General features: G+C 44.8%; 1 protein-coding gene across 4 annotated transcripts in view; it reads right to left on the minus strand.

Annotated features, from left to right (window-relative positions):
- Positions 1 to 27,102, minus strand: part of LOC144178592 (uncharacterized) — a 96,774-nt gene that overhangs the window by 64,481 nt on the left and 5,191 nt on the right. For all 4 annotated transcript variants that reach the window (XM_077706552.1, XM_077706554.1, XM_077706553.1 and 1 more), the window contains exons 6-18: positions 25,855 to 25,997; positions 24,433 to 24,503; positions 14,777 to 14,850; positions 14,568 to 14,668; positions 12,949 to 13,066; positions 11,343 to 11,493; positions 7,187 to 7,223; positions 4,797 to 4,836; positions 4,622 to 4,699; positions 3,790 to 3,906; positions 699 to 776; positions 525 to 634; positions 102 to 231 (exon numbers count right to left, since the gene is read on the minus strand). In XM_077706552.1, coding sequence (XP_077562678.1) covers positions 102 to 231; positions 525 to 634; positions 699 to 776; positions 3,790 to 3,906; positions 4,622 to 4,699; positions 4,797 to 4,836; positions 7,187 to 7,223; positions 11,343 to 11,493; positions 12,949 to 13,066; positions 14,568 to 14,668; positions 14,777 to 14,850; positions 24,433 to 24,503; positions 25,855 to 25,997 — 1,248 coding nt within the window. The remainder of the gene's footprint in view (positions 1 to 101; positions 232 to 524; positions 635 to 698; positions 777 to 3,789; positions 3,907 to 4,621; positions 4,700 to 4,796; positions 4,837 to 7,186; positions 7,224 to 11,342; positions 11,494 to 12,948; positions 13,067 to 14,567; positions 14,669 to 14,776; positions 14,851 to 24,432; positions 24,504 to 25,854; positions 25,998 to 27,102) is intronic.

A 27,102-nucleotide genomic window follows, 5' to 3' on the forward strand; every position in this document is an offset into this window, starting at 1 on the left:
GAGTTATACCACATAAACAGAACCCCAGTGCCATGGTTCTAGCACTTTATTTGGCTAAACAATTAACTCTGGTTCAAAGACTCGGCAGATGTGAAACAAACCTGAAGCTGCGACCGTCCCGCACAGTCCACCTTAGTCTTTGTCTCGGGCCACAGGAGAGTTTCAGTGAAGTGTATGCCCTTGTCAAGTATACTCATGCACTTCTCGATGTGTGGCAGGGCCTCCGAAAACCTGCACGCCAGCAAAGGATGTAAAAGGGAAGCAACCAAACAGAGGTGCTGTAGCCGCACAATCTGTGAACACAAGTTGCACGCTAAAAACAAACTCGCTACATTTCACACTTTCTGGTTAAGGACTGGTTATTGCTACCACGCACAGCCTGCAGATAAGTGGTAATACGGCAGCCTACAAATGACACGTGCAGGACATGACATCCCACCTTGGGTGACAGGTCTGCATGACTGGCAACTGTGTTTTAGACCCTGCTTTGAGCGACGCGCAGAAACTTGCAAAGACTGCCTTACCTGTTCATTTTGATCAGCGCTCTCGAAACACCATAGTACGCAAGCGGAAATACGATGTCCTTGTGATTCTGGATGATCCCAAGGAAATATTCGACGGAATGTTTCAGGTCCTGCGCAAAAAGAGTTTTGGAATTTAGCTCTGATCGACACGAGCTTCACAAAGGACGCTCTCACCGATAAGGAACCCATCCCAAGCAACGCACAGCCGGCCGCATATTCCACGAGGACCAGGTTCAGCTCGGAAAGCCCGGGCTGGAGACAAAGAGGAGCAAAAGAAACAGTAATCATCCCACTGAACTCGCACCAGCCAGCGCAAAGTACTGGAGAGTTTGTTGTACCGTACGTAGCAGAACGTCATTTCATGGGTGGAAGGGGGATTGGGCGTTTAAAGCCGTAGAGGGAGCAGGAATAATGCTGTTTTGTAGCAGCGTCGGCAAGTCAAAAGGCAAATTCTGGAGCAATGCAAGTCTGTTTCGGAGCAGATTTCTCAGTTCAAGCATCATTTATTTGCAATTTTTTACTTCTAGTGAACACAGAAACAAGAATTCAAATGGCTTTTAGTTAACATTCAATTGATATTGGACTGACCACATTTTTAATGAGATATAAAAATGCACATTCCCACAATTAAATCACAGCTGACAGAGCAACTCAGACAAAACTGAAGACATGCTAAAAGAGCGAGGGTTCCGGCTAGTTGGTAATTCATAATGCTTCACAGCACAAAAAACAGACAAGGGACAAAGTAAAGAAGCACAAACAAGCAGTTTGGTAGAGATACGCAATGCTATCTTTGAATAGTTTAAACCTCACTAGACTTCAGGCAAATTAAGAATAAACGTTCCTGTTATTACAAAACCTCTACAGCCATGAGAAACAATCGTGAGAAGGCCAGAAATAGGCAAAATGGTCCCTTTTGCATTTAAAATTAAACACTGACCTTCACTCTACACCTGACGAGAGTCTAGACAAATGAAAAAAGAAAAGAAAGAAAGAAAGAAAAACAAGCAAAACTAGGAGAACAACAACAACAAAAAAACAGGAAATAAGAGATAACTTGATGCACAGCATAACTAAGCCTGGCTAGACTTCAGAGAGGAGGAGGAACAAACGTTTATTTTACATATTTAGAGCAGATGGGCGGCCGCCTTAGTCCAGGTAGACTTTAGAGAAATTAAAAATAAATGTTCACAAGAAAAAACTACCGTATTACCCACACTACTGACCAACTTACGGCACTACACTGTGCTATCCAGATAGCAAATGCACCAGTCTTTCTCAGTTTTCGTTAGCATCAACAGAAGGCTTACTGGATGCATAGCGACAAAAAAAAAAAAAAAATATAGGGCAAGACAAATCTACTGACTGATTACTTGTAGATAGCTTCTAGCTCAACAGAAGCTCCTCTCCGGCTCGTTGCCTTTTATCTAATCCCGTTGGACATGGCAGGGCGTATTTTTTTTTTTTTTTTAAAGGCAAGTGCACTCCACTTGAACAGAAAAAATCTTTCAAGATAAGCGGAAAGATTGCAATGATGGCTGCCCGACGATGCGTGCGTTACGGTGCAGCCTGCAGTGCAGTGAAGCCTCATTTCGGGCCCAAATTTGAGCATTACCTGCACCCCACGTTCACTCTTCAGTTTTGTTAAACCACACCGCCACAGGGAGACCAGGAAATTCTGGCGAGTGAGATAGAACGGTGGTCTCTCAGGGAGTCTACCCGAGCGTGCCACGTCATGGAGGACAGCCCCAATGAACGAGTCCCTCCTGCTCCCTGTGCAAAGCGACTGAAACATCCCCTCACTGTTGCCTCATTTTGCGGCACCGCTTGGTAGCAGTTTCAGCACAACACTGAATTTGGTGCAGGATAGCCCAGGAAAAGGGGATTGGCACAGCGTGGCACAAATGGCCCAGCACCTCAACCCCTGCCATTTAGGTCCCAGCAATGGTTCGTCATTACGCACAAGTTTTGCTAAACAATCTTGCACTCAGATTTCTTTCTTTTTTCTTTTTTTGGCGCATATCCAAAGCAGGCCTCTTGTAGAGCACACAGCTTTAAGTTCTCTCTGCTGCACTGTATTTTTCTGATGATAAGAGAGAAAGTAGAACACGAACAAAAGAAAAAAGTTACTCATTCCAGCACCTGAAAAATATGCAATACACGCCCTTGCATTGCGGCGTAGGTTCGTGTCGTGAGAGGATGCTGTGAATTAGGGGCTCGCCTTGTCATCCTAGCTCGCTCTCTAGACCCAAGTAGAGCCACACGGCGTTGATTGATCAACAACTTCATAGAAACTTACTCCACCTTGGGGATTTCCCCTAAATCTGGTCGATCAACACCTGTCCTTCACTTCGAGTTGTTGATCAATTCGCTCTCGCGCTACGAACTGCTAGCCTCCTGGTTAGCTCAGTTGGTATAACGACTGCTCCGGTTAAATGGTGGTCCCGGGTTCGAATCCTGGACCAGGACGAAATTTTCTTCAACCACGAAGTTTCTGAGAAAGCTGTATAGCTTTCCTTTGTAGCCGTTTGGCTGCATTCAGGTGGATGTCAAACTTTCCTTCATAGAACCACTAGTACTAAAGAGTACGTTATACTTAGGGTTGTTCGTTTTCGGATTTTATATTTTAGCACGAAAGTGTTTGATGCCGGGATACCCCAATATTTCACTAACGTCATATCCGTCACGGAAATGACGCCAGTACACCTTTGCCGAAGTGACCCGCCAGTAGGACGTCACTCGCCAAGCACACCCACAAGACAGCCGCCGACTCGCAAATCATGCTCAGCTGCATATTTCACTGCGTGTTTTACCGATTCCTATAACAGAGGAATCAATCACAGTTTTTTTTAAATAAACAAATGTATTTTGTCTTTATGGGCCCTTTAATGTGATGATTGGCCCTACTAGCTGTGACAGCTTGTCAAAGAAGAAGTGCACAGATCAGTTAAGTATACACGTACACTGCTTAAAAAAAAAAAAGAACATATCTAGCTCATTCGCATTTTGCCGACAACCATACAAGCAAAAGCAGCCCCACAAGACACCCCGTTTTCCCCAAGCACCGCAAAAAATTCCAACAAGCTTTTCCTTGTTTTTTTTTTCTAATTGCTGCGGCATTAGTTCCCACTGCACCTGCAAACAATTGACTACTTATCTACACGAAGCTCCATTTCTGCTTTATTACTACAACCCCCCGAACACAGGTGCAATTGATCTGAGCCAATCCCCCCTTCCCACAAAATTGCAGAGGCCAGAAACTTACCTCCGAGCTCAGCACCGTTTTGAAACCTTGTAGTGCCACACTGAAGAGACCAGCTAGCAGGTCCTCGCACGATTTTTTTAGGGCATCCATCGTTTGTGCTCTTGTAACAAGTGCAGGCTGGAATTGTCAGAAGTTGTTGCGAACGGGTCACAAACCAGTAACAGTGGCAAGCCATTAGCTAAAAAAACAGCAGGAAGGTTACTGCCACAATGCATGCAAAACGTATCCATCACACAATTCAGCCCAAGAGACAACAAACACGTCCTTACACCTCAACGAAACTTAACTTGTCCCAGACAGCAAAGTAAATGGCACCAATCTATGCAAGAATCTATGAAACACCCAAGGTGCAATTGGCAATTATGTGATTGTTTGGCACCCGCTGGCTATTGGCGTCAGGTAGATGTGGGACTCCCGTTGTCGTCATTTGCTATACCCCACTTGTGTGGGGAAGCAATGTTGCTTTAATTGCCCGGTTGGGGGCAAACCTCCGCGCAGTGTCCGACTCGACCACAGGCCGTGCAGAATTAAATCGCTTGTTTTGATGCTTGTGGGAATCGAAAAGCGTTTCTGCTTCACTTCAACGACATTGAGCTTCTGACGCCTCTGAATACCGTCAAGCCATATCCTGCAACAAACAATTAGCAGTACATCTCGTCTTTGCTAACTCATTTGTGAAATAGTGCTCAGAGCTTCCCTAAATCACTCAAACTGCATTATACTGGCACCAAAGTGGTCCCTGGAAATGTGCATCGGCTGTACGACACCCTTTAAAATTTTGGGGAAAAAAATTGATTAGTAGAGCTCCTGTAAAGCAAAAATTATGGCTCACCTCTGGAGGTGCAGATGTGCATTCAGCCGGCGTTGCTGCTACTTCTTCGGAATCCGAATCAGACAACAAGTCGGGAATCTTTAAGGACCAAAGGGTGCGGTATTATTTTATGCAATGCACAAATGCTTGCTTTTTGGAACACCCAAAAAGATACAAATATTTTAACATTACTTACAGCTGTCTTCAGTTTGTTCTTGGCTGGCACCTCGTCAGAGCTGGGGGGGGAAAAAAAAAAAAAAAAAAAAACACTGAATGAGTACAGACACGTTTTAAGGGACGGACCACCGATTTTTGTCCTGTACATGTTCTCTAGCTCATATGAAAGCCAGCGTTTTATATAGTCGAGTAACCACAGACAATTTACAACCAAATTGGCGGAAATAATTTTAATTTGGCACTAAACTTCCCGAAATCTGAAGGGGGCGGTTCGTAGTGCAGAAACTTGACACTACAATATTTGTCCCGGTCACATCACCTGCAAACCTTGTAGCTATTGAAACCGCTGAAACATTCAATCACTTGCTGAAAACCTTCTAACATAAGTATTTGTATGTTCAAATTGTATATGTATTTTTAAACATTCTTTTGAAAATTTTAGACACGACGCCCGTCACCACTGGGTTGCTCTCAGTGTGGCTAACTGAACCTTCATGCACAGAATCAACGGCAGCGGCCAGTGAACAGACCTAGTGAAGGAGCTTTGACAATTCGGTCTGCGTCAGAGGCGTTTTTTCTGCCAAAGTATTCGTTTCCAGTTTTATCAAAAACGCCAACGGCAGCTTAAAAAATTCCCCCGCATTTCCCCGAGGGGGAGAATGTGAAAGTGCGAATGCACGGTTGTCGGCCCGCTTGCGGCGCTTGCGCTCGGCCCCCGCAGCCCACCGCCTCGCCGCCTTCTCTTCCATCTCTTCCATCGGGTTTGTAGTATCACGTGTACACCACGCAGTTATCAAGCCGCTATAACGCCGCTGAGTCGCCAACGCACGCCGCTGACGACGTAGTTTGAATGCGTTAAAGATATAAGGCGCGTCACTAACACTGATATCACCGTCGCGTCCGTGGCTTGGTCGGTAGAGCGTCGCGCTGCGGCCGCAAAGTCCTCGGATCGAAACCTGGCGCCGGATGCTGTTTCTTTTTTAAATATAGAGGAGCACTGCGGACGCCGCCGCCGCCGCCGCCGCCGGCGGTGGATGGTTTGGGGTCGCTTATAAAGTGCATTCGCACTTAAAAAAAAAAATGGACGCGCCTGGGGAGAATTGAACTGCCGACCTCCACAACATGAAGCCAGCATTCTACCTATTGTCCATCTCAACAGACGGCGCCATCAGGCAAAATGGACTAGCGATAAAAACACACAAGAGTAAGAAAGCCTGTAATTCACAAATGTTTAGCTGGGGAGAAGTTTTTTACCACCGCTTTTCATCTCGCATACAGACAAAAGTATGTTGTCACTCTACTGTATGTCATGGTTGCCAGCATTATTTTTGGGCGGACACCTACAGCTCGTAGATCTAAGTTGAAACGTTCTAAGGCGTTATCAGCCAGTGTCGTGTTAAGGTGTTTCAAGGGATGGATGCCCTTTCATTTGGGATAGAGAACACACACTCGATAAAAATTGGTTGTCTGTCCCTTTATAACACTGTGCACCAAAATCCAAACGGACCAAAATCTTCATTTAGGGGTTTCAAGCATTTCAAATAATTTGGAAGTTGCGTGAAGTTCCATGAACCAAAGGAAGTAAGCACAAAGCAAGTTGATTTCCACATATTTGATCCCGTTATCTCCTTTTAAACATCTGCATCGCATTAGCTCTTTACACACACCAGTGTGCTTCATACAGGCCACAAGCTTGAAGCGAAAAAATGCAGCAAATGCCAGGATGACAGATATGTCATATGTGTTTAGGCATCAATTTGCCGCCCTCACTAAATTACGATTTCTGCACAAATTTTTACATAAACGCTCAGATTGTGGTGGTTATACTACGAATGGGGCATCTTTGCAGCCTGCTATATGCAATGAGCAAAAAAAAATTACTCCCACCTCCCCTCGCGGGAACCCCGTGTAGATGCGACGCATAGGGGGTTCCGTTGTTGTTTCCATTAGGCTGATTCTCCCATCGCGTGAAACGTGCCGTGAACCCCCTGCCGCGGCTATGACGCAACGTGGCGCGGCTATGACGCAACACAATCCACTTTAATACAATCCAATCCAAATCCAATCCAAGCAAAGCCAAGCCAATTCAATCCAATGCCCCTCATGAGTGTGTGTTCGCTATCGGAGAGGGGGTGACCGGCGGAGAGCGCAGCTCGCGCGGCGAGGAGAATGGGGGAGGGGCGTGGGCGGACAACGACAACGCCGTATGGAGGGGCAAGGCAAGTGAATGAGATGCCGTCGCATCTAAAACAAGTGGAGAAAAAAGAAAAAGGGCACCCTAAATTGACGCCGCAGAGCCCATTCTTAACGGAAAGATGCAGGAGTCCATTTCATGCCCTGCTCATGTGCTTTAATAGAAAAGCAAGCATGCTGGCTGCCTGTGGCAATTTCGTGGGAAAGGGGACTTACGTTTTGACATCTGGCTTTCCATTCTTGCTCTTCTCCCCTGAAAAGGAGCAAGGCAGGCAAACAAAAACGGCAGCTGTTATGTAATATTCTTTTTGCGATACACTGCAGTTGCAGACAAAGTTACATGTCACTATTCCAGCAGCACAGAAAGTTTTGCAGTTATCAATACAGCTACAGATTTGCAGCTTACCTAAATGAAGAAAAAAACAAACAAGTTAGAACTAAAACCAACTGTAGGGAAATCTTGCCCGTTCACTTGGCAACCAGGCCCAATGTATGGCAGCTGAAGCCACAACCTCATGACAGCCACAATGATCCATATTAAAAAGTAACAGCTTATTCTCAGCAACACATCCACCTTCAGTTGAGCTTACCCAAGCACAGACGTATGTGCATCAAAGGAGCACTGAGAACAGCCATACATTCAGAGCGTGGTGGGTGATTTTTTTTTCCCATCACCAACATATCAGTTCACTGGCCTAGCGTAGATACCAATGAGCTACTATCCAGAGCACAGCATAAAATTAAGAGGAGAACAAACTGTACTTGATAAGACAGGTCCCTTAAAATCTTCAAACTCAGCAGCACTCTGGGCAGAAAGCGATTCAAGTTGCACGCTTTCATTTTCTCGCGCTCACAGCTAACCAGGGAGTCGGAAAAAAATGTTTTTCATTCGTTTTCGTTTTGTTCCACAAATTAAAAGTTCCATTCTGGCTCAGTTCCAGGACGAAAAAAAAATAATAATAATGGTCCATATAGGTACAGACAATTCATGGTAGCACACAAAAAAAAATATTGAGAATAGAGTTTCCACTGTGCTCTCGCAGCACTTACCACAAACACAAGTTGTTGCTTCAATTGACTGTGCCGCTGCAATCTGTATGCTGCTGTAGTCATGCCAAACATTGCATTCTCTTGTTATTTATTAAAATGTCTTGTTTTTGAATTTGTGTTTATTTATGTATAGCACCTCCTTACAACAATGCTTTAGGAGAATGAAGATATTAAAAAAAAAAAAGGCACTGACGTCTGCTTCACAGCAAACTGCGGGTGACACTCGCTGACCATCGAGGCAAAGTGTTTTAGAGAGTTCAAGAACACGGTAGCAGACAGCGAGAGTAAGGAAGCAGGCAGCAAGCCGGCTGAAAGAAAGATGGCATCAGCGAAACGAAAGGAGATTTTGTATGCCAGCAAATCGGTGGCAATTTCCCATCTCCTCGCATGAAAGTTGGAATAAAGACTGAAATACCTGAACTTTCCACTCAAACTGAAAACCGAAACGAATTTGTCAGTTTAGCTCCTGCATGAGATAAATAACGTTTCGGTTTGTTTTCGTTCCGGCCAAAAGTATTTTTTTTCATTTTTCGGTTCCCGTTTTTGTTGCGTTCCGACACACTGCAGTTGCCTATCGTAGCATTTTTAAAGGGGGACGTGGCTTTTTTATTTCGTGATGGATTTAGATGAATATTGGCACACTAACTGAAAACGCTTTAGGCTAACGCCATAAAAATTTCAAAGTAATGTTATGAAAACTTTTTTATTTATAAAATTTTTTTCTGTTCACCTTGTACCAAGCTTGAGTGGCTTACAAAAGACGGATAGAAAACTTGTTCGAAAGGTTTTGCATTCCCAAATGAATGAAAGAGGTTGCGACATTACTCGATTTTCTGTTATTTACAACACAATTTTTTTTTAGTTTTCAGTTATGTAGATGAACAACTATTGAATAAAACATTCACAAAAAGCAAACATGGAAAACTAAGAACGTCATGACCTGAGCTGTTCATCAAGCAACGCAATGCCAATGACCTGAGCTGTTCATCAAGCAACGCAATGCCAAAAACGGGATCAAAACAGACCCTGCAGTCATGAAGAAGTCACTGAAGCAAGCGACGCAGGCGGCAGAAAGGAAACAAAGAGAGAAAAGAAAAACTGTTTTGAGAAAACGGCTTCCGAAGTTGCAACGATACAGATTTTATTTATCAGAAGTCACCAGGGTTGTAACAAGCCTTTTGTGTCCTTTTGAACACAGGGCTTCTGGAATGCCTTGCCTTGAAATTGGAGTGCCTTTTGCAGCATTTTTCTTCCAACAAAACATCATTTTCAGCTCCTCTGTGAAGAATACATAGCCAAGTTTGCAGCCCGAATGGAGGGGGAGATGGCTTTCAATGCAAAGTACGTTAGCTGGTCGCCTGTATTGCACAAGAAAACTTCCCTATGCAGAGTTGCCGCCATGACAACAAGTGAAGCCCTTTTTTTACATAAATTTCAAAACGACCTTTCAGCTTCCTTTGTTTTACAGCCTTGCCTGGACCAGCAGCTCCGTGCTCGTACACACAGGTGTTCATTGCCAAAATTTTACGTACCACAAAAATACAAATGAGCTACTTTGAAGCTTGGTATGCTATTCTGCATAACTCCAACTTCAATGCAAGCACATTTTATTAGTACTCTTGACGTTCAGGGCATCTAATATTCCTCGCAGCACAGCCAATATGCACTAAACTATAGATGTATGCGTTGGTATTAATTGCCCTAAGAAACTCAATCTGTTACATGCTGCGACAGTAAGGTACATTATTAACGCTGGGAACAGGTTTTTATGCGTAACTCAGACCTGTTTGCATGATTACTACAAGTGCACAGCAAACATTGCACAAAAAAGGTGATATGGCTCGCGGGCATCGCAACGCACGTTTACCACAACATATCATGCTTTGACTATCCCTCATATGGCTTGTTAGGTCTCTTTAAAATTAAATCTAAAGTCGCAGGCACTGGCGTTCAATCGTAACCGTTTGCGCAGTCAAGCAATGCTCTAACGCGCAGCAACTATGCAGTGCGCGCCCCATCTTTCGACACGTTGACCGTTTCTTTTCCAAGGCTAGCCAGTATACTGTCAAACATTCTTAGTAGCACAAGCCGAGGCATGTTGATTTCATTTCTTTTTCTCTCTGCCTCAAAATATTCCTGTCAAGCTTAGCAATAACTAAGCGTGTAAACATCGCAAATCAGACAAAGTTCATTTTGCTAACCACCATGACAAGCGCATACACCGCATGTTACCCTTTGGGGTCTGGCCACGGTAAAGTCTCGTGCACCACGAATGACCTCCGCCTTTCAAGCCACGCAACTTCCCATAACCAGGCTCATAATCTCAGGTCCTCCCATCACGATAACATCAGTGTTGAATACCCCAGTAGGTAAAATGACTGAACAGAAAACTTAGCCGAGCGATGCAGCGAAAATGAATGCGCACTACAGTTCAGGCGGCTGCCATCTTTTGTTGCCGCAGCAATGCCCAATCAGGAGAGTCGCTTCAGCACAACCCGACCAGACGACCAATCGCACTTCAGCATCTATTTCTGGCTAAAAAAAAAAAAAAGCGTGATGTAACACCGAGCAGAGCCAATGGCTGCGCGCATCTCAAACCAGCACAGGCCTTGCCCTGTTTCTCTAGGTGGTCTTGCGCCTGGTCGGTGACATCACAGCTTCCGCAGTGCTTTGGAGGCACGATGAGAGGGTAAAAGCTCCAGGCCTTATTCCTTGCCCTTTTTAATAAACGATAACTCGGTTAATACTCTACGCTTTTAAACCATTTTTGCGGCAGGACGTTCATTGGATAGTACTTCAGCAATTGCGCACTTAAAATCACACCCTTTGGAACCCTGTTTAGGAGTCTTTTAAACTGCAAAACATTTTTTTCGCACTTGGCTACTAATAATACTACTCCTTGAACCAGTTTGCGAACCGTTTTGGTGCGCAATTTAGTTGAACCGGAACGAAATGAATTTACCTAAACCCGAACCGAACTGGTACTTTTTTCAGTTCGACACTAGTTTTATGCGGTACACTTATGCACAGAGTTCTATGGGAGGCAAACCGGTGGTCCACAAAACTCCCGCGTTATATTTGCACCTGCACTATAAACGGTTACATTCTACACTGTACTTAATTTCTGTGGACCCTCGTCCCCCTCCTAGAGCCCCAAGTAAAGACAGAAGAGAGCAAACCGCATGCCTAACTTTTCTCTCTAGGCAGACATCACAAATGAATTGCCTGGACAAGTGGCCTTGTGAGGGGAGAGAAGGGGAGGGGAGATGGGGGAGTCCTTTCACTTGACCCACTGGGACGGTCAGAGGGGAGAGAAACTTGCCTGCGTCGGTCAGCTTCTTGTGCAGGTCGAGGATTTCCCTGCCCACTTCCAGGGCCAGCAGGTTCATGCGCTTGGTGTAGTACTCAATCACCCGCTTGGCCCGGCTGTTCTGCTTCTGGCTCTCAAACACCTGCGCCACCTTGAAGTAGCCCTGGGGGCAACACGAGAGCGGGTTATCTGTGGCATTACCCGCAAGAAACAAACCTCTGCAGCAGCAAAATCTGCAATGCAGCGGAATCTCGACGATATGATCATGGTTGATGAAAATTACAAAGTTCCCTGACTGAAGCGCATTGTGTCCCATGGACTACCGTAAAAACCCGCGTATAATACGAGGTGTAATTCGGGGACAGCAAAATCAGAAAAAAAGTTTTCATCCGCATATAATGCGAGGTAAAGAGCACAGAAAACATTTATTTGCCCTGCAGTTACCATTCAGTCATTGTCAGTTTTCGCTGGCACTGTCTCCCGACATCCGTTCAGTCATCGTCGAGTCGCTGCCGCTGTCTGCTGAAGTCGCCTTGTCGGAAATGTCTTCCCACAGAAAGTGGTCCTCAGTGCCATCAAGGGCGTTCAAGCTGCCGCATTTCTTAAAAGAGCGACTGACGAGCTCCTCTGGGATGCTGGCCCACGCATCTACGATTCAGTCACAAAGCACCGCTGGAAAAGCCCGCGTCAGCCATTCGGTAGCTGTCACTTACGGGTCTCCTGATCTTATTCACTCTTGGTAGCAGGACCTGATGCAGTCTTTGAAAGGCTTGTTGGTGCAAACGTCTAGCGGTTGCAGCTGAAACGTCATTTCTCCTGGAATGACAATGAGTTCGGTGCGGGGTTCGCGCAACAACTTCTTCACGGAATCGCCCAGGTGGCAGCGAAAGGCGTCCAACACGAGCACTACGCTCCAGGCCGCCGACACCACACAGACTTTATCCAGTCAAGCACCAATTGCTTTCTCCACCCGTGAATGCTGCCTTCGGTGACGCCGAACTGTTGTCCCACGGCGCAATTCCTGATGGTCTTGGTACATAAAGTTACTTTTCTTTCAATTGCAGCCGAATACTGACTTCGTGCACCCGACATCGTGATAGACTTGCGGTGAACGTGCAGATCCTTCGCGTGGTCAAAGCAATCAAAATGGCGCCGGCTGAGAGAAGCAGCAGCCAGCTAACGCCACCGCAAGATGGCGCACCCTCCGCTGAAACCAAAACCGAAAGTGCAAATTTTCGGCTGAAAACTTTGGGATCCACATATAATATGAGGCACAAATTTTACATAGTAAAATTTGGAAAAAAACCTCGTATTATAAACGGGTTTTTACGGTAAACATCGGCTGCTCAGAGTGCATTCTAGAACCACAATGAACAATGAGAAGAATCCAAGAGTCCTTTTGAAAATAGTCCACATGCAATTCCACCACGGCTGTCACAGGCAACATAAACGGTATGCCTAACTGAAAACTTTGGTATGAATGCTGCAAACAACGAAACGAAAAAAAAAAAAAAAACTTTCTTGTTCTTTACATGCAGAATACAGGAGCTGCAGGTCCACCCCTTCCTATATACAAAATCTGTGCATTCCAATCAACATGAGAGAAACGAGTTAGCACCTTCTCGAAATTTGGGTTGAGGATGATGACCCGTCGCGCGTCCATTTCTACATCACGGTATTTCTGCAAGTGAAGTGCGCTGACTGCTCGGTTGCTGTACAGTAGGTGGTTGAACCGCCTGCAAAAAGGAAAACGGGTCAGCTGTGGCCCCGAAAAAAAGGCTAACAAGAAAGTTTTTAAAGACGATAGTCTTTCTTGGGCTACTTAAACCCAGAAATTTTGGTCTGCCTGTATGTCTGTCTGTCCGTCTGTCTGTCGGTAACTCGATTCAGCCACCCGGCCAAACTAAAATGCGTACTGCGCATTTTACTCACAGCCAACCGTAAACGTCTAAGCCGGGTTTATATGTTTATACTTGTCAACTTTGCTGAACAAGAACAAGACATTACGCAAATATAAGACAGGAAATTAGTACACAAGGGATATTTGCAGTGTTCCTTTATTAAAAAATTCATGGATGCGTGGTTTTTCTATTAAAAATGATATTCTACATCTACTGCAGAAAACCGCCGCCTCCTGGCGGCATATGGAAAATCCCGCTGCAACAGCAACGAAAGGTTCCACTAGCTAGGTTCCACGTTCTGCTTGGAACGCACGTGGAGCACGGCCACGCGGTTCTATAAACCTTGTAGTAGGCCGCCTCCATTCACGCGCATCTCCGCCGTACTGCAGCGCTGGCACCGAGAAATCCGGCCTGTAGCAGTGGAACGCGGTAAATTCAAATCGCCTTGCGCAAACCTTTAGTGTGTTTACCTTGGGATGAGCGCGACGGTACAGGAACAGCATGAGAGGTGAGCGGGAAAGCAAACGGGGGCATTTCCTTGGCAAATGTCTACAAATACCATCGTCTTTTGACGACATTTGCAACAAAAGGAGCAGATACGTGGCCAATTTTTTTTTTCATCCTCAACATTACAGCACAACCGGTAATTTGGGCGAAAAGATGGAGCACCTCCTCAACGCAAAGCCGTGTGTGACAGTCCATGGCTGCTGCTTTTATATCAAGTGATCCTACTCGGGATGTCATACCCGATTTGACTGGCAAAAAAATATCTATATTATTAAAACAAAATTAAAAAAAAGAAAAAAATAAAACAAAAGAAAAAATGGAGTTTCATTTATCCTTACACAAGTGCCCCTTCCAGTATCGTAGCTATGCAAAAAGCGTTACACAGGGTTTTGGAAGGGACAGAATGCAAGAGAGCATTTTAGTGCAGGAGAGTGCAAATTTTTAGTGCAATCCTTTAGGGCAAGAGAGCTACTTTTCATCTTGTTTCGAATTACAATTCTCCTGCGGTCAGTGGCCGGCACTTCATCATGCTGCTGCTCACTGGAGTGAGAGGCAGAATGGCAGGCAGCACCGTGATCATGGCTCAAAGGCAGCCCATGCATTTCTTCCTATTTGTTCCCAACACACAAAGCTAAATGAAAACAGGCATCTTTTTTAGCTCCATATTTTTCAATGCATACAGAAAAGGCAATGCACACAGACAATACCACGTCTTTGATAAATACCCCAGTGACCTTTCCAGCATTAAAAAAATAACAGCGATCACTATCCCCAACCGTAGGAAAGAAATAGATAACAAGAAGATAACACCCGAGTAGAAACGACCCACATTTCTGCGATGGCCTTGGTGTAGTACTCGCACGCCTCCTCGTACGCCTTTTCCTTGAACTTAATATTTCCCGCTTTCTTGAGTTCGTCTGCATGGGTTCCCTGCAATAAAGTTGCACTCAAGTCAGCACAGCCTTCACAAGGATGCTGTTGGTGGGGGTGCGGCCAGCCACTCTGTAGTTCGCACAAAATGCACAGCACACAAATTACCTCCGAATTCTTCTCGCAGTCCCTCTTAATGTACATTAGCATCGTGTCCAGAAAGCCGTTACGGAGAGCGATTGCTATAGGAGGGGAAAAGAAAAGAACTCGGATTATCTTGGGTAGCATGTTTACAGGCCACAGAAGAAACCATACTTAAACCATAGCCACATCAACTTAAAGATATACAAAAGATGATGGCACCACTGTTGCTTGTCAAAGCCAAACTACGGACAACATGCCACTCTTCAGCTCAGCCCACTGGAAGAGCAACACTGAATCTGCACACGCTCGCAGCAGCATGAGAGCAGATCAAGTGTGTCCAGCTATGCACGTTACGTCTGTGGCACAAAAATGGCAACTCATTAGTGATAAAATAAGCGCCAACTCTGGGACACTGCTCTGTAGTGCATGTATAGTACTGGCAATTTGCTTCAAAATTTTTGTATACCATTCCCTGATTACTCCAATGTCGAGATCCCGCAGTATTTTCCCAAGGAAAAATTTTGTTTAGCTGTAAAAAATTTTTAAACGCGAAAAGGTGGACACCCGCCGCTACATGCCCATGCGCCTCTGCCAATTTTAGCGACTTCTAGCTACGAAAACACTTACGAGGAGCAATTCGTAAATTTTAAGTTCAATTTAGGCCTGGTGTACATTATCTAAAAAAAAGTTTTGCTGCTGTCAAGAACGTAAATTTTTTGCAATGAAGTGTCAAATTCGGCTGACAGCGCCATTTTTATTCGAATTTTGAGCCTAAATATTACAAAAAGCACTGTATAATTGTATAATGTACAGCTAAGATGCACCGGGCACACAAGTTTGAAGAAAAAACTGAACACGAATATCAGGAGCTAATATAAAAAAAAAAACACATTTTCAATTTTTCTCAAATTCTCCCCAGATGTAGGCATTTACATGTACTTGCTTGATCATCAAGAACATAATGCATCATTTTGTTCCTGGAGCCGTACAGTGCGAGAAAGGAGCCCTATATGCCCGGCTCTTCACGACGTACTGTAGTGATAGCAACTGCCCTCAGATTGATATTATGTATGTTTTGTATAAAAGACAAACAATCCCTTTACGGATACAATAAGCGAGCATGTAACAGAAGAACTGGCATCTTTAAGGGGGCTCACTGGTCTTAGACAAAAGAAGTTTATTTTTGCAGTTATGATGATGAAAATTGGGGGGTATTTTAATGGGTGCACATTTGTTGTTATGGTGAAAACGTGGGCATTAAGGGGGCACATGTAGTTTCTCATTCTGATTGTAGATATAAAATTTGTTTTTGAGTAAAATGATTATATTCAAATTTATTTGGATTTTTATATTCAATTTTTTGACAGCCTTTGTAAAAAAACTGCTGGAGGGATGCAGCTAAAAAGGGAACCAGCGAACTGTGCACAAATCAAAGAGTGCAATAAGACTAACATTATCGTTCTATCTGGTCTGTAGCAGAAGTTACGACCGTTTGAAGTTTGGGCCTGGAAGGCAAAACCGGTTTTTCTGGTTGCCACCTTTCAAGCCCAAACTTCAAATGGTCGTAACTTCTGCTACAGACTAGATAGAACGATAATGTTAGTCTTGTTGCACTCTTTGATTTGTGCACAGTTCACTGGTTTCCTTTTTAGCTGCATCCCTCCAGCAGTTTTCTTACAAAAGCTGTCAAAAAATTGAATATAAAAATCCAAATAAATTTGAATATAATCATTTTACTCAAAAACAAATTTTATATCTACAATCAGAATGAGAAACTACATGTGCCCCCCAATTTTCATCATAATAACTGTAAAAATAAAGTTTTTGATCAAAGACCCATGTGCCCCCTTAATGCCCACGTTTTCACCATAACAACAAATGTGCACCCATTTAAAGTCCTTTCATTGAGTGAAAAAAAAAAAAAAAAAGACAAAACTCTTAGGGTCAGCCCCATATTTAAAAAAAAAGCAGTTTCATTTTTTGTGAAACTCTCCCGACATATTCACCGCTAAATCTATTTTGGTTCGAAGTATGAACACCTTACATCATATTGATACTGGAGTGTGTACCGCGCCTTATTCTTAAAAGGCAGCATCGCTGGAACGTACTCTGGAAATTCATGCAGATGTTACCAAAGGGAACGATGTTCTTCAGGTTCAGTTTTTGGAGCTTCCTCTGGATTTCTTAAAGGGACCCTGCAACACTTGCCATCAACTACTAGTACTGTATTTTGGGACAAAGTCTATTGTCCCAGAAATCTCCTCCCGCAAGAATTATGAAAATCCGTTCACAATTAACGAAACTACGCGCGATGAGAAATCGCGCATAATCGTTCCCTCTCAACTCGAGCGCGGCCAACACGACGAAAGCTGCGCGCTCTCTCCCGGAGAGGGGGGCGGCTCGCGGCGTTCTCTTCGGCGGCCTTCGATATATCACATGCCGGGTAGTTTTCTCCTTTTCTCCGCAACGCGGAGGGGCCTATTTCCGGTCTGGTGCCACAAAAAAGCAGGCATGGGTGCCTGCTCGCAAGTGCGCGCTCGGGCTGGTAGGGCGTTTTTGAAGCAATAAACGTTTGTAGTCGAGTGGTCCCGTTGAAAGGGAAGTATTGAGCTCATCACTCAAACTCCGCGCGCCCTCAAAACACAAAATAAACGGCAAAACTGTGCCTACAGGTTCAGGCATAGAAGAGGTTCGTACACAGCGATGACGACGACGGAAATGGGAGAATCTAGCCGCGAAGTTGACCAGTGACAGCCGATCGGGCAGCCATGGCCTATGTGACGTCCCTTAGGCCATGCATAATGAGGACAACTGAAGAGAGAGCGGTTTGTTTTTCCGCGTCTTTCACATCGATTCGCGCGCTCACCGCTTCACGTGCACGTGTAATATTTGGCTCAGGTATTCCTGGCAGTGTAATCTAAACGTCGCGCAGGTTTACTTGTACTGCTCAAAGAGTGTTGCAGGGTCCCTTTAAAGCGCTGACACTCTTAAATGCTATTTTGCCTTACCGAGCTAATCCATATTGCCAACACACTGCATCTGTGCACACCGCAATTCTAAATGCGTTGTATTCACTCAATAAAAATCAAATGTTTCACAACAGGAGAGGTTACACACATTCTTGCTTTTTAGTTTGCCCAGAATGCTGTGCGCTTGCGGCCACATAGCGACCCGTCTTTTGCTTACTCGCACGCATGCACACTCGTGAGGCGCTCAGAGTGATTGGGGACCGCAAATTGGGCAGAGAGGGAATACTTCACAAATGGTGCGCTCGAGTTCTCAACGCAAAGTCATACAAGACATCATCTGAATTGTGCTTGATGGTGAGGAAACTCTTGTGAAGAAACACTTCAAGACGAAGTCAATTCGCGAAGAATTCCGCATGTACAAGCAACACTATCTTTACTACAGCACTGGCCGAACCAAGTTCAAGTCTTACTCCTTGCAACCCGGATGAGTGAAATTTAATCAACAGCAAGAAACGTGCTCAGGGGTGAGACAGCTGAATCAGATTTGGGAGCAGTTTTTGGAGCAGCGAAATATCGATTTTGGAGCAGAAGAACCTTGATTTGGAGCAGAAGAACAACATTTATTATATCACCTTAGGAGCCAAAAAAATCAAATTTTTGGCAACTCACGGGTGAAAAGTGCACTTTTTAATTGATTTTGACCGTACATAACACTGAAACAGCCCTTCAATAAAGTTTTTTCTACCAGAGTATCACAAGGTACGAACTGGACTACCTTTTAACTAGTCATTTTTGAATTCTTAGGCTCTATGCATAGATAGCGTGGAGTTCCATTGATAATATCGAATTGAAAAACCAAGCGATCGTAAGGCATTTTTATTATCATGTGAATGTCAAAATTGTTACTTTTGTAATCCTATGCAGACTCGTCTTTATGCACAAGTGTAGAGCCACGGCCAAAGCGAGGTCACAGTCGTCGCACCCCACCAGCCCTCCCATTTCAATCCCCAAGGTGCATGTTCACTACGATCGTAATCTGAGTAACGTTGGTATGTTTATCCACCTCCCTTCTTTTGGCAATAAATTTTACCTCAGATAAATTAACCATTATTACTAGCGTGCAATAATAGCCCGTCCCGCTATCGAAGACTGCTTGAACATTTCGCGGCGATGTAGCCTGTGCCGCCACTTCTGCAGCGTCGATCGTCCCATTCTCGTCGCTCGCAAGTCCACTGGGAAAGGCATCAATAACTCAGTGTTTTATAACACCGCAATGAGTGCGAAATTTCACTTCAAGCACGTACCGGCCTCACACTCAAGGCCGAAACAAGGCGAATTCGCGGGCGCCATGTTGTTTTTGATGAGCTCCCGTCTTTTTAGTCGCGCCCCTTCCAGCAACCGATCAAACGACTAAATGTAAACCCAGCCACCCCCATAACTAAAACCAAGGTAGAAATTGGCGAAGAGCGCTCTGCCTGAACCACAAGGAACTGCTTCGCCCGGCGGATATATGTTTTCATATCTTCATCGCACCAAGGTGGCAGTGCCCAGTAAGTCGTTCCGGAGATACGGTTCTCCAAAAATTGCCGTTTTTTCATCAACTTGCACAAGCGGTTTGACGCCTCAGTACACCTAAGCATTTTTTCTACAGGTCTTTGCAAGGGTTTTCAATGGGAAAATTTTAAAAACGCACAGAATATAACATGTGCAACCCGATATTGTGACTTTCGAAAAAAACTACCTCGGGGACCATTTTAAGCAGGTTTTTCATGGAATGATCAATCCATTAAGCCTTTACAAATAGCATCACCTTGGGGGTGCTGGAAAATTATGCCGTCAGTAAGCATTTTTCCGCACTGGAACTGACGGGAGCGTTAAAATCCTTGGCTCTCCGACTGTTTTGGAGCAGTTTGGCGCAATTTCTGCGATTTTCAAGCTTTTGTAGCAGCCTGGCGCAGGAAAACAAATTTGTATCAAATCTGCGCAATATGCGCAGCTGTCTCACCCCTGCGTGCTCCTGCACATGCTGTGCCAACTAGCACATTTATGTTGCACACACGGAAAATGCCAGGAACCTAACTACAGATGCCAGTAAATTGAACTCTGCATTCATTTTCAGCGCACCATCAAGTCAACACTATTGGGGAAATGAGAAGTACACAAAAGGCGAGTCTCTCATGCTCGAAAGACTGAATATTTCTGGGGAATGTAGGGTGGGCGTTGGGGGCGGAGGAACTGTGGTTGTCATGTGGGATCCAGGTGACTTTGTATAGGCTCCGTGCACTGGTGTTTCGAGCACGACTACAGCGCCGCCGAGCAGCGACACCAGCAAAAATCGGACGTAGGTCAGCCCAAAGGAGCCGTGGTAGGGGCAGTACAGGGCAGAGAATCCGCAGTCGTCGTGAAAAAGTCAGGATAGTAATGCCTTTTTCTGTGTGCTGCTGGGTCTACGGCTCCCGCAACATTTTCAAGAACGCCGCGAGCAGGCTGCCGAATAGTTTCTATTGGTTCCCTTGAAATGAAGCGCAAAGCCGACAGCGATGAATCCGCACAGTGCGACGTGCGATTGCCTATCGACTTCTGGCCATAAACATTTGTTTTGCTGTTTTGCAACACGGGGATCTTGTTTCTGTGCACGTCCACTATCAGCTTTCATGGGGACCTGTGACAGCGGTGCACGACGAAACGCGTATATGCAATGCGAACTTGCGCACCAGCATACACCCCAGCAATCTTTCCTGCATGCGTGCTACGGAATATGAGACGGAGCACTTTTTCTCTTCGTTACTATGCATATGCCTACCCCGGCACTTTAGCATGATGTTTTGCGTGTTTTAATATTCTATATAATTGATTTCTCTTCTGTATTACAATGCTCATCGCTGCTCACATTTTCCTACTGTACGTGCGGAGCTCCGGCCCATACGGAAGCAGTGGCTGCGTCAACAGATATATCGCGACCAACTTCATACAAAGAACATTTCATTGACTCAGACAAAGGGAACGCCGGCGCTAATGTCAGTGCTGAAAGTGGACAGTAGCTGCCCAGTGTTCACAGTTATAAGGTGCCGAACATAGCAACTGCAGAAGCATGTCTACACAAGCTGTGGCACCCAGCCTTGTATGTGCAGCTTGCTACCTTGAATTCACCAAAATCTTAATAAAACGCAGTGATGCATGACCCTGGTGCTTACAACAGAACTAGCAACCAATCACTGTACCCACCTTTAACTAAAAGTCGTAGCCCACACCTGTTATGCTACCAACGCCATTACTGGAAACATCGAACGGCATGCGTTGTGCTCGCTCACTTGCTCTTTCCTGGGCGTAGTAAACATCGTTTGTGGCCTGTGTACATAGCTGGTGACCACATTTTGCAGTTTTTTTATAAAAATTTAAGGGGTCAGCAGCAGGTACATGTGATCTACAAGCAGAACGGCCTCTGCGTACTCTTTAACTAGACAGCTGCTACACAGCGGTATGCAATTTCAATAGGGCGACGAATGTTTACGACGTCAAATGTTAACTTTGAAACTGCCATTTTTCTACTGTATTCTTTCTAATTTCATATCAACCGTGATATTTTGCCTTTTGTACAAAAGAATTAGATGTACATTAAGAACATAGCTATACCGCTATTTACTGGTCTGAGCACCCCGAGCAGCATGGCTGACACAGGGCTCCATTCTCATGTTGTACACACTACAGCATCGACATGATCCAAGGCGTTTCTACTTCTAAACAAAGTAAATTTAGGGAGAATTTCACAAAACTTGAGAGCACTTTTTTTAAATATGGGGCTGAACCTAATAGTTTTGTCGTTTTTTTCCCCCGATCCATATGCTTTAAATTGGGCACATATTGCTTGTTATGGTGCTAACGTGGGACATTAAAAATTCCATTTTTTCTGTTACATTCTAGCTTATTGTATCCGTAAAGGGATCATTTGTCTTTTATACAAAACATACATAATCTATACAAATCTGAGGGAAATCGCTATCTCTACAGTACGTCGTGGAGGGCTGGGTATATTTATCGCGCTGTACACACTCCACGATTAAATAATGCAGCATGTTCTTAATGATTATGCAAGTACATGTAAATGCAAGTACATGTTCGTCGCCTACATTTGGGGGGAATGAGAAAAACTGAAGATGTTTTTTTTATATTAGCTCCTGAAATTGGTGTTTCAGTTTTTTCTTCAAACTTGCATGCCGGTTGCATCTGAACGGCTCAGTACAGGATAATATTATTCAGTTGATTTTTTAGAACTGCAAGGACCACACAAGAGTAAAATTTAGGTACTTTTTGTAATATTTAGGTTCAAAGTTTGAATAAAATTGCGCTGTGGGCCGAACTTGACATTTTATTGCAAAAAATTTATACTCTTGACAGCAGCAAAACTTTAGATAAAAGTACACCAGGCTTAAACTGAGCAGATGCCTGAAAAATCAAATTTTTGGCAACTCGAGGAGGGGAAGGGGGGGGGGGGAGTGCACTTTTTACTTTTTAATCGGTTTTGAACGTACATAACACTGAAACAGCTTTTCAATTAAGTTTTCTCTACCAGTGCATCACAAGGTACGAACTGCACTATGGAGAGCCATTGTGAATTTCGAATTGAAAAATCTACGCAATCGTAGGGCATTTTTATTTTCATGTGAATGCCGAAATCATCATTTTTGTAAACCCAGACTCAGCTTTATGCACAAGTGTAGAGTCACGGCAAAAGTTGCACGAAACGAGGTGACAGTCGTCGCACCCAACCAGCCCTCCCATTTCAATCCCCAAGGTGCACGTTCAATACGATCGTAATTGGAGTAACGTTGGCATGTTTATCCCCCTCCAATTTGGCATTAAATTTCACTTCAGATAGATGAATCATTACTAGCGTGCAATAATAGCCCGTCCCGCTATTGGACACGGAGATGTAGCCTGTGCCGCCACTTCTGCAGTGTCAATCGTCTCATTCCCGCCGCTGCCAAGCTCGCCGTCAAAGGCAGCAATAACTCGGCGTTTTGCAACACTGCAATGAGTCTGAAATGTCACTTCAAGCCCGCACCGCGCCTCACACTCAAGGCCAAAGCACGGCGAATTCGCGGGCACCAAATTGTTTTTGATTAACTCCCTTTTTTGAGTCGCGCAACTTCCCGCAACAGATCAAACGACTAAAAGTAAACCCAGCTAACCTCGTAACCAAAACCTCGGTAGAAATCGGCGAAGAGCACTGTGCCTGAACCATGAGCAACTGCTTCGCCCGACGGGCATGTTTTCCAATGTTCACCCCACCAAGACGGCGGCGCCCAGTAATCAATAATGCCGTTCTGGAGATACGGCGCTCCGAAAAATAGTTTTTTTCATCACAAGTAGTTTGTCGCCTCAGTACACAGAAGCAGTTTTTCTACTGGACTTTGCAATGTTTTTTGATGGGAAAACTTTAAAAACTCACAGAACATAACATGTGACTTTCGTAAAAACTATCTCAGGGACAATTTTATGCAGGTTTTTTATTGAATGATTAATCAATTAAACCTTTACAAACAGCATCACCTTGAAGATGCTGGAAAATTATGCCAGCTGTAAGCATTTTTCTCCGTTAAACTGACGGGAGCGTTAAAATCCTTGGCTCTCAGACTGTTTTGGAGCAGTTTGGCGCAATTTTTGCAATTTTCAAGCTTATGAAGCAGCCTGGCGCAGGAAAACAAATTTGTATCAAAACTGCGCAATATGCGCAGCCGTCTCACCCCTGCATTTTCAAGCATACTGAAGGGGATGACGAGCCACACTTAGTTCGCTCTTATCTGAAATCACCCACACTCTCCTTGGTTTAGCCAGGTTTTTTTTCGATTGGCAATAGCTAAACTTTCAGTTCCTTAATAATAGACCATGCCTTTTTGGCATGGAGTCAGTACAACTTAATTCTCTCTCTCTCTCTCTCTTGGCTTCTCTCCTCAGTGCTTGGTATAGTTTCCAAATACACCATATTTAGAAGTCCACCACCCTCTGCACCAACTCTTAATTCATAGTGGCCTCATTTGCCACTAAGAAAGCTTGTAGTGAAGCCTGAACTGCCCAATCTTTCGAATAAAGCAAAGTCAACAATTCTTTTCGGCCACTTTAACATAAACTTGCACCTAACTTTTTTGTATCTTTACAGTGCGAGAAGCTTCAGGTTTGGTACAGGCAGAGTTATACCCCTGTCACACGGGCACTTTCAATTGCAATTGAAGTGAAGCGCGATCGAGTTTTCGAGCGCGTTTGTTGCACTGCCGCTGCTACATGGCACGTTTCAATCGCGATCGAGAAGTTGCACCGGTTGTGCTCGTGTACGCCAGATGGCGCTAACAATGAACTTGCGGCCGGCATCCGGCAACTTCACGCGGTCGTAGGCATGCGTAACTATGTAAATGTTACCGCACGCTTATTTGGGTCAAGTTATTTGACACAATTTGTGGCGTTAGTTGAATTTGTCACCTTCTGAGCCATTACTGAGCAGGGACGAGAGTATCGCCGCTTTCGTTCGATCGCACTTGAGAAACCAGGATTGAGCTCGATCCGGATCGACTCAACCGCGACTGAAAGTGCCCGTGTGACAGGGGTATTAGGCAGTAGTCTTCAGCACCCATACCAGTGTCCCCAAGCCCACATGAAGTTCCCGCCACAAGCAACGATCAAAATGATAAAGCAGATGTTAGGGTCAACGGCACTTACACGCTTTGAGTGCAATCATGAAGCAGCATTGTATCTGGTCCTCCCTTAGCACACTTATCGTCAATTTTTTCCTGCAGGGTACGAATGCACAAAGAAAGAAGAAAAACTGGCAATACTGCAGTGGGGAAAATTCTTAGTTGTCATTTTTTCCAGGCACTGTACACCGGAGAATTCCACATCTGCACTTTAAATTTGCTGCCCACTCACATTTTCTTAAAGTTAAGCTAGTTTTATCCTAAGAATATTAAAGGAGTACTGACACAAAATTTTCGTGTCCCGCTTTTTTCGCTGCTATGCGTGCCTACCAGCCCACTAATCATAGAATGACACATTAGACGGTCGAACCCAGCGTAAACGATCATTTACGTCGTTTATTCGTGTCAGTTTCGGTTTCAACAAAACAAACGCCGAGTGGCCGCCATGACAGGAGGTATCACGTGACGTCACCATTCTTGCCGTACCGCTGCCGCTCTGGACGCGCGCGCGCGCCCAGACCGGCTTGAGGTTTTCACCGTCCCCACGTGCCCGGGAAGCATGACCTCAGTCCCAAAACCATGACCTGTACACACACCAAAGCAGCGCGCGCCAACCATAGCCAGTGCGTCGGCTTCGTCACAGGAGCCCCGACATCGGCAGTTTAGGGCAAGTAGCAGATGATGTCACGTCGGCCTGCTCTGGGCTTTCTTGTGCGGGCAAAGATTAAAATGGATTTAAAATATGTTATGCCGAACAGTTGCTGTTGAAACTTGCTGGGAGATATCTCCTGATAAAAAGGAAGCATTTTACATAGTTATCTCAGCTTTTAAATTTCATGTCAGTACTCCTTCAAGCACACCTGAATCCTTTGCTTAGTACAACTGAACACCCAGATGGTTAAAAGTGGTTGAACCAGCAGCATATGGGTGCATGCATGTCTTGAACAAACCCATCCACCAACTGTGCACACTGAACTGGAATTTTTCAGCACTCAACACAAACTGTAAAAGACAATGTCAATTCTCGATTCTTTATGTCTCCTTCAAAACAATATGGCCCAGGCCAAGAATACAAATACAGGAAACTTTGCCTGCGTATACTTCAATAAGTTGTACTGCATTTGGAACCAAGTTTTTAAGCTAACAGTTAATTAAAATGCTCAGGTAGCTTGAATGCATAAAGGCATTGTTTTATGGACTGAAATTTCATTAAACATGAGAAAGCTTGAATGTTTGGTTCACAAACTAAACCCTAAAAAAAATTTCAAAAAATTCAACCTCCAATTTTTCACTAAGAGAGTCAAATAAAAAAAAAATCCTCTCTAATATGGGATACACCATACTGAACAGCTAGACTGCCTGTCATGGTGATGCGCCCACCGACCATGAAGGTGGCTGCAGCATCAAAAGAATAAAATCAGCCCCTACACCCCACCATGACACCCACCGAAATAGCTTGAAGATGTCTGATGACTCCACAAGCGTCTTGACGTTCGTGTAGATGGTTTCCCGATCGAAATCTTCCAGAAAAAGCTTGTACTTTTCGGACAAACGGGGACCAGTGCAGGGCCCCTCTCCATGCTCGGAGCACTGCAGGAATGCCACAGTTTTAGCAACAGACCCCCACCACATGCAAACAAAATTCCACCCCCAGTGTGCTTTGCAAGGCAAGAAAGGGTTATACCCCTGTCAAACATGCCTATTTCAGTGCACTTCCACAGAGTGCACTCGGCTAAAATGTCATTCAGACGCAGCTTAACGGCAAATCCGAATGACACTTACCACCGAATGCACTTTAAGCTGAGTGTGTTCCCGAAACACAGTTTACCCAGGCCGGCTCGCCAAGTGAGTTGTCTCGGCTGCAGGTGTCAAGAATTGGGAAAAGTAACATAAAAGAACAAGCGTTTAATGTCCAAAAATGTTAAAATTTAATTACGGATTTATCGTTGATTTGTTTTTACAAAATGGGAAGCAGCGACGATAAAGAAGAAAATAATCCCTTGCCCAACGAAGTGCCAGCGCCGCCTGGTGAGGTGTTGTTCCATGGCCGCCGTTCTCTGCGGCGTTCGGGTAGGTACCGTAATTACCCGATTCTAACGCGCACCTTTTTTCCGAAAAAATAGGCCGAAAAATCGCATGCGTGTTAGAATCGGATACGAAACCGAAACTGCCAAAACAGCGGAAATTTCGTCCCACCCATCGCCATCGCCGTGTCAAGATGGCGCCAAAGCTTTTAGCAACGATTTTTCGGACGCAGGAAGCATAGCATAGGCGCCTAGGCTTTTCTATCGCCGTTCACACAAATCGTCAAATCGTTCCACTTGCGCGCTTTAAACGAGCGGTCGGCTGAAGCGTGCGCCTCTGGAGAAGCTCGCGGGAGGGGCGTGCGAGGCGTGGGCCACGATCTCATAGACCATGGTTGAACGTTCATTCAGAAGTGTGGCATCGCGAACGCTCTTGACGGCACTGTGGACGAGATAATGTGGTCAGCGGAAAGCGACGAGGAGTGAGATGAGTGATATTACTTCGGGAAATAAATCGCCCATTTCTCTCGCATTCGTTTGTCTGGGTCACAAAGTTCCGTGCGCGTTACAATCGGAGGTGCAAGTTTTTTCGTTTTTTTCCCCAGGAAAATCGGGTGCGCGTTAGAATCGGGTAAGTACGGTAGTTTTTGTGGTCGCGCTCCCGGTTCAGT

Source organism: Haemaphysalis longicornis, unplaced genomic scaffold (assembly GCF_048455015.1).
Source record: "Haemaphysalis longicornis isolate Haplotype H1 unplaced genomic scaffold, Haemaphysalis longicornis Haplotype H1 scaffold_4, whole genome shotgun sequence".
In the NCBI taxonomy this organism is placed as follows: Eukaryota; Metazoa; Arthropoda; class Arachnida; order Ixodida; family Ixodidae; genus Haemaphysalis; species Haemaphysalis longicornis.